General features: G+C 39.1%; 2 protein-coding genes and 1 non-coding gene across 3 annotated transcripts; 2 read left to right on the plus strand and 1 right to left on the minus strand.

Annotated features, from left to right (window-relative positions):
• Positions 1 to 410: 410 nt before the first annotated feature.
• cep97 (centrosomal protein 97) lies at positions 411 to 5,578 on the minus strand. The gene is made up of 11 exons (XM_038289654.1): positions 5,448 to 5,578; positions 4,888 to 5,030; positions 4,480 to 4,638; positions 4,285 to 4,386; positions 4,032 to 4,145; positions 3,779 to 3,945; positions 3,518 to 3,682; positions 2,963 to 3,120; positions 2,214 to 2,859; positions 1,997 to 2,072; positions 411 to 1,393 (listed from the first exon to the last, which is right to left on the minus strand). The coding sequence occupies exons 1-11, from the start codon at positions 5,482 to 5,484 to the stop codon at positions 944 to 946; spliced, it is 2,217 nt and encodes a 738-aa protein (XP_038145582.1). The 5' UTR covers positions 5,485 to 5,578; the 3' UTR covers positions 411 to 943.
• Positions 5,579 to 5,988: 410 nt separating this feature from the next.
• rpl24 (ribosomal protein L24) lies at positions 5,989 to 10,627 on the plus strand. The gene is made up of 6 exons (XM_038289652.1): positions 5,989 to 6,039; positions 6,166 to 6,241; positions 6,672 to 6,782; positions 9,443 to 9,579; positions 10,319 to 10,382; positions 10,496 to 10,627. Exons 1-6 carry the CDS (start codon positions 6,035 to 6,037, stop codon positions 10,574 to 10,576), a joined length of 474 nt encoding a protein of 157 aa, XP_038145580.1. The 5' UTR covers positions 5,989 to 6,034; the 3' UTR covers positions 10,577 to 10,627.
• LOC119786415 lies at positions 8,242 to 8,422 on the plus strand. Its single transcript, XR_005281181.1, has one exon. It is a non-coding gene; the product is annotated as a small nucleolar RNA SNORA23 (small nucleolar RNA).
• Positions 10,628 to 12,268: the final 1,641 nt, after the last annotated feature.

A 12,268-nucleotide genomic window follows, 5' to 3' on the forward strand; every position in this document is an offset into this window, starting at 1 on the left:
AAACTTTGAATCAATTTGACTGGATGATCTGATGAACTTTAAAGTGCCTTGAGAGGACGTGTTCTGAATTGGCGCTATATAAATAAACTGAATTGAGATATTTTTTTCCTATATCTCACTGACCTGGCAGCTTCTTTAAAGTATATGTGGAAATGTATTTATTGAAAGATTTACATTAATGATGTATAAAAAGTGACTATGGTAAAGACACAAGCAGCAGAAATGGACCTATGGATGTTACCAAAACCTTCAGGTAGTTTGAAAACGCCCTACTTTCGCTCTGGAACAATCTCTTTCAGGTAAAACAAAGGGGAGAAAATCGTGATGAAGCACAATCATCCAGAAAAGCTGCTGTTTGTTGGTACATTTTACGCATATAAATTAGGGCTCCAAGCACAAATACAAAGAAATCCCAATCCAAGAATTATGCATTTCAAGTCCAGGTGATGTGCATTGATCTTCTGTGCTCCTTCTATTTATAACATTAACATTTCAAATCTATTTTTAGATATTTGACATTTTTGAAGATGAAAACAACAGCAGGTTTGTTTTTAATATCAGATAAAGCTGATCAAGACTAACAGTTGACAGAATCCATGTTTGTAGCAGATTGGTTAGACTATAAAGCTACAAGAACAGGTGCATTGTGAAACTGCAAACCTCTAATCATATTATCGTCGTAACAGCTGAAATTTGACAGTTTTGTGGTTTAGTCATACATATGCAGGAAAAAGAAAAGCTGGTATAAAACATTACATTCAGTTAAAAGTAGTGTTTCAAGCCACTTCTCATTGTTAAGGGTGAGTTTGAGAATGCAGCTTTCAGACCTCAATAAGGTATTATTAAAATAACTGAAATTTCTGAATCCCACACAGAATGCTCATTACCACCCACTCTTGACAAATCTCATATGATTAAAGGATCAGACAGAGTCTGGAGTGGTTTATGCCGCCTTCTGTGTGGGAGAAACTTTGGTTGACGGTGTCCTGCTTGGAGAGGGCTGAGGCGTTTCAGTTTTATCACTGTTCACTTCGTCAGCCTCCTCCTCCCTCTGCTGTACAGACGACAGGTATTCTTCCAACAGGCTGCAGTCTGCACTGTCCACGCCATCGCTCGTGCCGGCGACGCCGCTCCGTACGGGGCTCAGAGCTCGAACCGTCTTCAGAGAGTCCGCTGTACCACTGCTCAGAAAGCTGTCCTCCTGTGTGGCCTGCTGCTCATTGGTTGACTGGAATCCAGAGTCTGGGAAGGAGACGTCGGTGATGGGAGGGATTGTGGGAATTGAGGCGACGGGTGGGGCTGCGGGAGAATAAATGGGAGCCGGGGGATCCTGTTGTGAAATGCCTGCAAGCTTGATCTCCACAGTCTGTTTCCACTGCTGCATGGATTGGAGCTAAATGAAAAACATGGGGCGAGGAAAAAAGAAAAACATCAGGATGCACAGCTGAGAAAAATGACATCACAGATAGCAAACAGCTCAAAACATTAGGCCATCCGTAAGAGGTTCTTATAATAAAATATAAATTGGCTTCCCAAACAGGATACATTTACGATGCCTGCTTAAAGTATTCACACCCTTAAACATTTCTTTCAAACTTTATAACCTCAAACTCCAACATAGTATATATATAATAAATCACCAAAAAATTGACATAATTATGAAGCAGAAAAAGGGGATACATAGTTTTTACGAAAAACAAAAAAATCTGATAATTGACGTCTAAATATGTATGGAAGACTAAGGGGCACAAAAGAAGCAGTCGGAATAAAGTTGCGATAGTTTTATGCAGAATTAGGTAATAGACAATATCCCTGACCTTCTACAGCCCACAGAGTATCAGCAATCTAAACTGGCATGTGAGGCTAAAAAAAAAATATTTAATAAAAAGCCAAGAGATTGATACCTTTGGAGGAGCTGTAGAAAAGGGGGTTTGTAGTCTATTTTACATCAAAAGCATAATATCTATAACAGATTTTGTAAACAGATTTAGTTTACCTCCGTCCACAGAAACTTCACAGCCTCTTCCTGAACGAGCCTTTGAAGCCTCTCCTCCTCATACTGCTTCTGCATCCTGCAGAAAAAACCTCATTAAACTCTGCATATTGTTTCTTGGACGTATTTAAAATCAACAAGAAGTAAAATAAATCTGAAGCACAGATTGTTCCTTTCTTCCTACCAAAAGCTAAGTAAGCACAATTGTTTAGTCACTCACGTCTCCAACTGGTCAGACAGGAAGACGATGTGTTCTTGCATTCTCCTCAGGCGGATTTCACCGCGCACCTCTCTGGCTGCTGGATGGAAACATCGCGTGTAGTGTCCCCTCCACCAAGACTGTATTTTAATGGCCGCCTTTTCCGCTTCCAGCAGATTTAATTTACAGACAGGCGCGGTAGCTTCTCCCTGCTTTGCAGCGTCGCTGCTTTCTGCGTTACCAAAGTCAAAGAGCATCTCTGAATTATTTTCTTGCATGGCAACTACTGCCGGTGATGCAACTGCTGCGCCAATTAAAACATTCTCTGCTTGAGTTTTCTTCTGGTGCTTATCCGTCAGAGGAGATGCATTAGTCTTTTCTGGGTTGTGATTTCTAGACTGTGAGGGTCGCTTTGGAGCCAGAGAATCAGGCTCAAATGTCTCGGTCTCGTCTTCACTGTCGGTGTGGGTCGTTTGTGGCTCCAGGTCGGACGCGAGGGGAAGGAAGGTGGATTCAGAGGAGAGCAAGCTGCTGTTGATTTTGTCCTCATCGGTCTGCAAGTCTTCTAAATAAACCTGCTCTCCTGTAATCCTAGGGCTGCGAACCACTGGCAGCGACACATGAGAGGCATCACAGCTCACCCAGGTGTTAAACTGCACCACTGGCTCTGTAGAAAAGCAGACATGCCACAAAGTAAGAAAAATATGAAAAACGAAGACGAAGCATAATAATCACTTCATAATAAACAATTGCTAAAGCTGCATTCTCACCTTTATCCTGGACAGACGGAGGAGTAGCCGGTACAGGTGTGGGGATTTTTTTCACCTCTTGGCCTCCAGGAGTGAGGCTTTCAACATCTAGCCGAGTCGGACGAGGAGGACTGGGGCAGCCTCCGCGAGTCTCCTCCAACAGCTGCCGCTGGTGGAATCTGACAGAAAAGGAGCCAATAAGTAAATAATTATAATAAAAAAACAAAAACAAAAAAAAACTTAAAACCTGTGAAGGTGACAAGTGAAAGGAAGAAGTAGAAACGTAAATAATCTGCCTACTTTTTCAATAAACATAACATTAGCTGGAATAATGCATTGCTGCTTTGCAAAAGTATTAATATCCCCAGAACATCTTTATACTCAATGTCTACAACTAAATGCGATGTTATTGTCCGGATGTAAAAATGTTCACTTGTGCACTTTCTTATAGTTTGGCACATAAAATCTCAGTAATAAAAAAAAAGAAAAAAAGTGTTAAACAACCAACAAATTAGCATCAAATATTTAAACCATTTCTATTTAACAATTCATTAGATAACAGATTCCCACCGATACCTTTGTTTACTAAGGATCTTCTCCAGTTTAGCATCTTCTGCCGTCTCCAAGGCAGGCGATGCCGTCAGAGGACAAACAGTGGCCAAGTACTGAACCAGCTGAACATGCTGCCCGGGTCGATAAGACCGACCTTTCCCCTGGCTGTAGAGCCACTCTGCTTTGAGGCTATTTATTTAATCAACAGATATAGAAACAAAACAAATCAGATTCAAATCTATTGATTCTTATACCAAACTCTAGCCGTGCAGAAAAGTGGCTCACCCTTCTTTTTGTGTCACTACATAGCCATCGAGGACCTTTAGGTTCAGGCACCAGCTCATGATGTATGGTCGGTAATCAAAACTCGGCAATGAGGGAGTAGCCATGACACAAGGGTTGCACATGATGGACAGCTGCTCCAGCTCGTGAAGAGGGGCCAGATATGAAACCTAAAGAACAAAACTCATTACAGTATTTATATGCTGCATATGAGTTTGGATCAATAATAAAGGTTAAAAAATAAACACATCATTACTTCATTAAGATCCCTTATTTCATTTTCTGCCAGGGAAAGAATGGACAGATGGGCAGGAAGGTGAGCAGGAACAGCTCTGAGTGTTGTGATACTGTTTCCATGGAGCAACAACGTCTGCAAGGGGGGACCGAAAAAATGGGTAACATTTATATATATATATATATATATATATATATATATATATATATATATAAATAAAAAACAACAACAAAATGTTATCTTTTTTTGTCAGTGAAGGTAAGTTAAGGCAAACCTTTAATGCTACCAGTTTAGTCAAATCTCCTATGGTAGATATGTTATTATCAGACAGATCCAAGTGCTGCAGAGACACACAACTGTTCAGTTGCTCAATAACCTGCAACAGATGATGGAGTCTGTTAAAGATTTATCAGTCTACATCAGATTAATTTTAATAACATTATTAATGTCCAAACAAACATTCCCTTACCTTAATGTTGTTCCCTGACAGGTTGAGCCATGTTAGATGTGGTAGATCTCGCAGGCCTTCAATATAACCAATACTGTTATTGGGTAGATTGAGGACTCTCAGCTCTCTGAGCTGGGACACACCCATCATTCTAACCAATCGGTTATTTGCCACAGAAAGCTGATTGGGAAAAAATAAGGTTTCAATTAGCTGTCAAACCAGGGATCAAAGCAAAAATGAATAAACTTAAGAGCAGGTTTTGGATTAAAAATTCCTGAGCATTTTATTTCCCCGATCTTAAGAATACCTAAAGATGTGTGTATTTATTAAAGCCAATTTTGGCTAGATATTTAGAACCTGGAATGAAGAATTATCTGGAAAATAGTCCAATCATTTTTCATACACAATGGGAGACGTGTTGGTTAGTACCTGCTGAAGGCTTGGGCTTCGTTCCAGGTGGTCCAGCTTCATGATGTTGTTTCGATCCAGGATGAGAGTGTGGGTTTCCTCAGAGCATGTAAAACTGGGATCCAGTTTCTGCATACTGCGAGCTGAAAGATCAACCACGGCTCCTAGAGAATAAAGGATGAGGACACCAGTCAGAAAAAACCCATTAAAAATAACACTTTTTGTGAATACATCAGACTAAAGTCATTGAGAAAAACTATAGCAAGCATAAATTGAGTGTTCATGCTTATCTGTGTTAAAGAGTCCATACAATATCAGTAAGAGGACAAAACAAGGACAGAGAATAGATACTATTATAGCAAACATTTACTCACAACCTGAAAACACATACAAGAAAATAACTATACAAAATATACTAATATTTTTATTCAGATTCAGAATGACTGACTTGGAGTATTTCTATGTTCTGATAATGTTGGGATGCTAACGGATGTCAAGTAATGAGCTAAACACAAGGGATTCTGCTAAACATGACAATTTATCCGTTTCCGTATCAACAAAACAATAAATTATCCTCTTACCAGCATTTGTATCACACTGTAAGTCAGATACCCCCATCCCATCGGCTCAGGACAACACTAAGCTTTAGCTAAAGGCTAAGGTGTAGACAAGCATCTTTTGGTTGTCAAACTGTAGCGCGAACGGCTTTATGGGAATTGTAGTTCGACGAGTCTTTCTATTCCTTTATTGGGCTGATGTTTCAGCTTTGATTGGACTACAGAGCCCGCCGTTGAACGCGCCAACCAAAGTTTGATAAAAAAAGAAAAAAAAAAAACATTTAAAATATTATATCATATTATATGAAAATTATTTCAATTTCTATAAAAATGAATATGAATATCTATATTTATTCCTTTTTTTTAATCACAAAATGTTATCGCTCGCTAGCAAACGGTCAGTAATGTTATGTTATATGAACTAGACATGTATGAATTAGACAAAAAAAATTGGAAAATATTGTCTTATCATATAACATTAGGAAAAAAATAAACTACGCAAACTAAAATAAGATTGATTATATATATTTAAAATATCAAATAAATATCCTTTATATGAGTTTCCGCTTCCGGTATCTTCCTTTCCGGTTTTGAGCCCTCTCGAATCCATCATGAAGTGAGTGCATAGAACACAATCTAAATCAATCGTAACTTTTTCGTTAACATTATAAAGGTTATAGAAACATATTCTTGATCCATGTTCACCACCTTTTCCGTGATGTGTTTTATTTGTGGGTTTCAGGGTCGAGTTGTGCAGTTTTAGTGGGTATAAAATATACCCCGGCCATGGCCGCCGATACGCCAGGATAGACGGAAAGGTAATCATCTTCACATTGTTTTATGGCCTTGTCTTCTAAATTGATTTATTTTTTGGGGCTGAGTGTTCTTTGACAGCTTAACATTAAGAAAAACGTTGTATAAATGTTAAAACTCTGTCTCTGTTATAGGCCCCTCGATCCAATTGAAAGCCGTTTAATATGCTAACGCTAGCTTACAGCGTCGTTTGACTTCAGCTTTTTTTCCCTAATCGTGTTGCATAGATGTCATCTGATAGCTTTTTGATGACAGCCTATTGGCAATATATCTACATTAGTGGGTATAGCAGTTGAATGTAATTTCAAAAATTGCCATTTGTGAGAATATGTACATCCTGTCTGTTGATTGGTGCCACAATGTCAACGTGTTAAAAGGATTGGAACTAGCTTTCAGTGCTAAACAAACTTTAATTCATGCCAATTGTTTTGTTAGGTGTTCCAGTTTTTGAACGCCAAGTGTGAGTCTGCGTTTCTATCCAAGAGGAACCCCAGACAGATCAACTGGACTGTCTTGTACAGACGCAAGCACAAGAAAGGCCAGTCTGTAAGTATGATGGTTTGAGGGTGTGAATACAGTTGGATGTTAGGAAGATGTTTGGAGGGTTTGATTTGATGTTCATAAAGTCATACAATGAGGGCAGCAAATCTATATAACTAGCTAAAAATCATCCTAGGGATCATAACTTAATCTGCTACACCTTTTTTCCCCGCTATAATTTACATTTAGAAGATGATGCAAGGAACTCTAGACAGATTTGCGTTCATTCTGCACAAAATTCAGATAATGCATCCTCTTTGATGCCTAAAGCTTTTTAAAATAATACCATCAAAGATTAGAAGAAATTTGTTTTGTCTGCTGTTTTGATACTTTCAGTAAAAGACAACTTAAAGCCCGGCCTACACTTTGATTATTATTATTTTTTTTCTTTTTCAATCGTTGCACGCACCTGTTGCTCACACTGTATGACTAAACGCAGGGCTTAAGTTGTACAGTGTGAGCAGCAGCTCACGATTGATGTTCGGTCCTACGCTCTCATGCAATCTACCTGCTCAAACTGCGACTAAAAAAAGACGTTGGACTCGGCTCCGCAGTGAGATTGAGCTGCTCTGTAGCTCTCTATCCTGAAGCCAAACAAATAGAAGGGGGATATTAGGCTCCATATAGTGAACCGCGCTGCCTTGTCAATTTGTGCAATTTTATGCTGAGGGTCCTAGAAAGGGCGACAACGTATTTGGAAAAAGGATGTGGCTGAGCAGGCGTGGCTGCTGCGGTCCATCAATTTTGCAGACGGAGCTGCATTTCATTAATTGCATCCCTGCCATGCTGTTGTGTTTACATCTGAGAGGAGGAATAAAAAGAACAATCCTTGTTTGCGCATTCCCCCTGAGCGATTTGCCCACGACTGTCGAGGAGGAAAATCAAACATGTTTGATATTCTCCCGACCTCACGATTCCTGATCAGGAGGTGGTCGTGAGAAGCTCATCGCCGCTCGTAACCCGCTGTACACTACACGGCTCACGATCAGACTGAAAGTCGGGCCGATCGAAAGATTCTCGCATGACTGGAAAATAGCATTTCTCAAAGTGCAGCAGTGATCAGATGTAAATATTGTGAAAGTGAAAAAAAACGCTTTAATATGGTCAGTTTGATGCAGAGTCTGTGACATGATTGAGTTTTTTCATATTCAGCTGTCTGATGGCTGTGGGGAAGAAGCTGTTTTGGAATCTGCTGGATCTGCATCGAATGCTGGACAATCTAACAGACCAACCTAATCTAAAGAGTGCACCCATTTAGCTAAAAGGGTAACCTGAGGACTGAAGATGTTTATTTTTTTGGGGGGCTATATTTGCAGACAGACATTTCTTTAGACTGTAAGAGATGTTTAATATTTAGTAAAGCTTTACCACTAGGAAGAAAACGCAGAACTTGACATTTTTAGTGGCATAAACCACTAGTTTTAATTTGCATCATAATTCCATTGTAATTGTACCTTTGGCTGCAGGTGATTGGGGTGCACGGTGTTGGTCTGTGCTATGCTGTGTTGTTGGGCTGTGTTTTGCAGTCTTGGCAACAGAGCTCACTCTCCACCTGCAGCCATAGAGCAACTGGGGATCATAGTACTGGTCTTTGATGTCTTCACAGATATCTAATCATTGACCAGCCTCCAAACTCTCCAACAAAAACACTCTTTACCCAATTATAGTAATTCCACTTTACCTCAAAATGAGTCTTTTTTTAACAGAGTGGATTTTCTCCATTATATTTATTTTATTTAAATGTTATGCATGTAAGCGATAAGACAAAATTCTTGTTGTACAACACGTGTGTAGCATTAACCTAGATAGATTTGCTTTTTTATTGTCAGAATATCAAGAGGGAACCATTGAATTATGCCTGTTAAAATGACAGTTTTTCGGCCTTAAATATTGGTGTGCCCGGGGACTTTTTTTTTTTTTCTTCAGCGTTTCAGTTTGGTTAAGTGTCACCTTATTGTGTCCAAGTACTGTTTACTTCTGTGAGGTGCTCCTTCAAACCACACCAGCACCTGGGGATGTTTAATCATCACTCAGCTTAAATACATCTACAGCAGATGTTTGGTGTGTCTCCTATGCCTCCTTTCTTCGAGATAAACACAGTGCTGGTGCACTTTGTCTTCTGTCAAATTAAATGGAGAAGACTTGACAGCAGACATTGAATTTACTGTTTATATTGGTCCTCTATAATTTGGAATCTCATCCTCCTGCACCCTAAACTTAAGAATGTTTGCTCTAGATTGTCAAAGCCTGATAATAACCCTTTCTCCTGAGAGTTGTAAGCTTTATATCATTGTATTCTCTCTGAACTGGAACTACAATAGTCAAACTAGGCAGTTTGGGTTATTCTAAAAATTGACATATTCTATTGGACTAAATAATTGTCTGAAAGTTTAAATAATTAGTAGACTCAGCTTTGTATGTCCTTGTCACAACATTGTACACTATATCCCTAAGGACTGTATTGAATGTAATATACTGGCTGCTTTATTCCATGTCTCACATGGGTTAGTGGATTTATTAAAACTGGTATTGCAGTATTTACAAGGAGAAAAATCTTTATAGTGTACTTGGCCTAAATCCAAATGTCAATCTGGTTTTGTCTTCAAAATTACCTTTGAAGATTCAAATCTGCTGGATATGAACAAATGTCCTACCTGCCTTCACAGGAAGAGGTGTCAAAGAAACGTACCCGTCGCGCAGTGAAATTCCAGAGGGCCATCACTGGGGCCTCCTTGGCTGAGATTCTGGCCAAGAGGAACCAGAAACCCGAGGTGCGAAAGGCCCAGAGGGAGCAGGCCATCAGGTAAGAACAGCTGGAAGTCCTGTGTTAATTTAGGAATTTTATTCCTGCTAAAATTTCGAAGATCTTTGGTGGTTGTTTGCAGACTGTCATGAAGTGTAAAAAAAAATAAAATAATAAAAACAACAAATTAAGCTTACGCCATGACACATTTTGAAAAATTATGTAATAAACTTATAATTTTATAAAATCCTTTTGCTCCTACTTGAAAAAACAGAATTTTTTCAGCTATTGGAGTAAAGCTTAGACTAAAGTAGCTCTAAATCTCTTATAGATGGACATATTGTGAAAAATGTTATTTTCAGATATTCTGGAAGAGTGATCTTTATGGAATTTCAGTTTTGTATCGAGTTGCCAATTGATGATCTAATGTACACCTGATTGGTTGTTTCAAAGTTGATACACTGATCCATCCCGCAGACGAGCTGTATTGATTGTCCACAAATTAAATCAACAGAAAGTAACACTTAAAATAAATGTAAACAATTCCTATTCAGACTTGTACCAGATTTGGTTTAGTTTCCTTCATTCTAGATTAACCATTTTTATCGATTGTATGGAACTGTAATAATTTGGTAAATAAAGAATTTTTTGGTGTTTAACAGGAGTTACTTCTTTACAACTGCTCTGTCAGGTTGATCCTCAAATACCATCAAATCAGAATACTTATATCAATAACAGATGACTTAAAAAAAAACAAAAAACAGCAGCTGTAAAAACTGTTTTCCTTTTTTTTTTTTAGAGCTGCCAAGGAGGCCAAGAAGGCAAAGCAGGCGGCCAAGAAGCCCGCTGCACCAAGTGCAAAGGTGAGATGCAACTTAAAGGCGACACATCATTGCCTAGTTATTGAAGTTAGGATTTTAAAGTCAACGTTTCAGCTTGGGCTTCAAAGTAAATTAATTGCTTTGATTTTTTGCAGTCCTCTTCTAAGACGGCACAGAAGCCTAAGATCGCCAAGCCCATGAAGGTCAGCGCTCCCCGTGTTGGAGGAAAACGCTAAACCTGGACTCATCATTATTGCTTGTGAATAAAGGGTTGTGGTCACACTTCACATGACTTTGAATTTTTTTTTTTTATGAGAATTGATGTAAGATTAGGAAACTTTTAGTAGTGTTTTTTTTAAATCACTTCATTAAACATTAACATAAAAAGCTAATTAGGTACATTTTATAAGTACCGTAATTGTTCTAGATGTTGGAATGATTTTAGATTATAAAGTCTATAGTCCCATGGCAATAATATTCCCCCATCCAAGGCTTCAAATACTTGAAGTAACATTGAACATATCTGTGATATTTTCAAATACAATTGCTTTAGTTCAGTTAGAGATTGATTCTTTATGGTCTGTTTAAGCCTTTTACATTAACATTCCCCTTAATATTCACATGTTGAACTATAACCCTGGTCAGATGTGTTGATTGTCAGCAAGCTTCTCCCAAAAACTGTTGGGTGTTTTGGTCCATTCCTCCTGAAAGAACAGGTTCAGATGGCCAAGTACACAATTCTTACCCAAAAGCCTCAACCCCCAGATTCCACATCCTCTGTCATTGCTCACCCTTCGCTCACGTACGTCATGTTGAGCACTTACAGGTGCTGGTCATAAAATTAGAATATCATGAAAAAGTAGATTGATTTCAGTAATTCCATTTAAAAAGTGAAACTTGTATATTATATTCATACATTACATACAAACTCATATATTTCAGATGTTTATTTTGTTTAATTTTGATGATTACAAATGACAACAAATGAAAATCTCAAATTCATCATATCAGAAAATTAGAATATTGTGAAAAGGTTCAAAATTGCTGGCCCCTGGTGCCACACTCTAATCAGCTAATTAACTCAAACCACCTGCAAAAGCCTTTAAATGGTCTTTCAGTCTAGTTCTATAGGCTACACAATCATGGGGAAGACTGCTGACTTGACAGTTGTCCAAAAGACGACCATCGACACCTTGCACAAGGAGGGCAAGACACAAAAGGTCATCGCTAAAGAGGCTGGCTGTTCACAGAGCTCAGTGTCCAAGCACATTAATAGAGAGGCGAAGGGAAGGAAAAGATGTGGTCGAAAAAAGTGTACAAGCAAGAGAGATAACCGCACCCTGGAGAGGATTGTGAAACAAAACCCATTCAAAAATGTGGGGGAGATTCACAAAGAGTGGACTGCAGCTGGAGTGAGTGCTTCAAGAACCACCACACACAGACGTATGAAAGACATGGGTTTCTGCTGTCGCATTCCTTGTGTCAAGCCACTCTTGAACCACAGACAGCGTCAGAAGCGTCTTGCCTGGGCTAAAGAGAAACAGGACTGGACTGCTGGTGAGTGGTCCAAAGTCATGTTCTCTGATGAAAGTAAATTTTGCATTTCCTTTGGAAATCAAGGTCCCAGAGTCTGGAGGAAAAGAAGAGAGGCACTTCATCCACGTTGCTTGAAGTCCAGTGTAAAGTTTCCACAGTCAGTGATGGTTTGGGGTGCCATGTCATCTGCTGGTGTTGGTCCATTGTGTTTTCTGAGGTCCAGGGTCAACGCAGCCACATACCAGGAAGTTTTAGAGCACTTCATGCTTCCTGCAGCTGACCAACTTTTTGGAGATGCAGATTTCATTTTCCAACAGGACTTGGCACCTGCACACAGTGCCAAAGCTACCAGTACCTGGTTGAAGGACCATGGTATCCCTGTTCTTAATTGG

Source organism: Cyprinodon tularosa, unplaced genomic scaffold (genome assembly GCF_016077235.1).
Source record: "Cyprinodon tularosa strain WSP-4 unplaced genomic scaffold, ASM1607723v1 ctg270, whole genome shotgun sequence".
In the NCBI taxonomy this organism is placed as follows: domain Eukaryota; kingdom Metazoa; phylum Chordata; class Actinopteri; order Cyprinodontiformes; family Cyprinodontidae; genus Cyprinodon; species Cyprinodon tularosa.

Bases quoted from the DNA above. Each gene is read 5' to 3' on its own strand.
- cep97 (XM_038289654.1), bottom strand. From the start codon at position 5,484: ATGGGGGTATCTGACTTACAGTGTGATACAAATGCTG. The intron at 4,387-4,479 runs GTAAGGGAATGT...CATCTGTTGCAG, and splicing joins TGTCAGGGAACAACATTAAG to GTTATTGAGCAACTGAACAG. The intron at 3,946-4,031 runs GTAATGATGTGT...TTTGTTCTTTAG, and splicing joins AAATAAGGGATCTTAATGAA to GTTTCATATCTGGCCCCTCT.
- rpl24 (XM_038289652.1), top strand. The intron at 6,242-6,671 runs GTAATCATCTTC...TTGTTTTGTTAG, and splicing joins ACGCCAGGATAGACGGAAAG to GTGTTCCAGTTTTTGAACGC. The intron at 10,383-10,495 runs GTGAGATGCAAC...GATTTTTTGCAG, and splicing joins CCGCTGCACCAAGTGCAAAG to TCCTCTTCTAAGACGGCACA.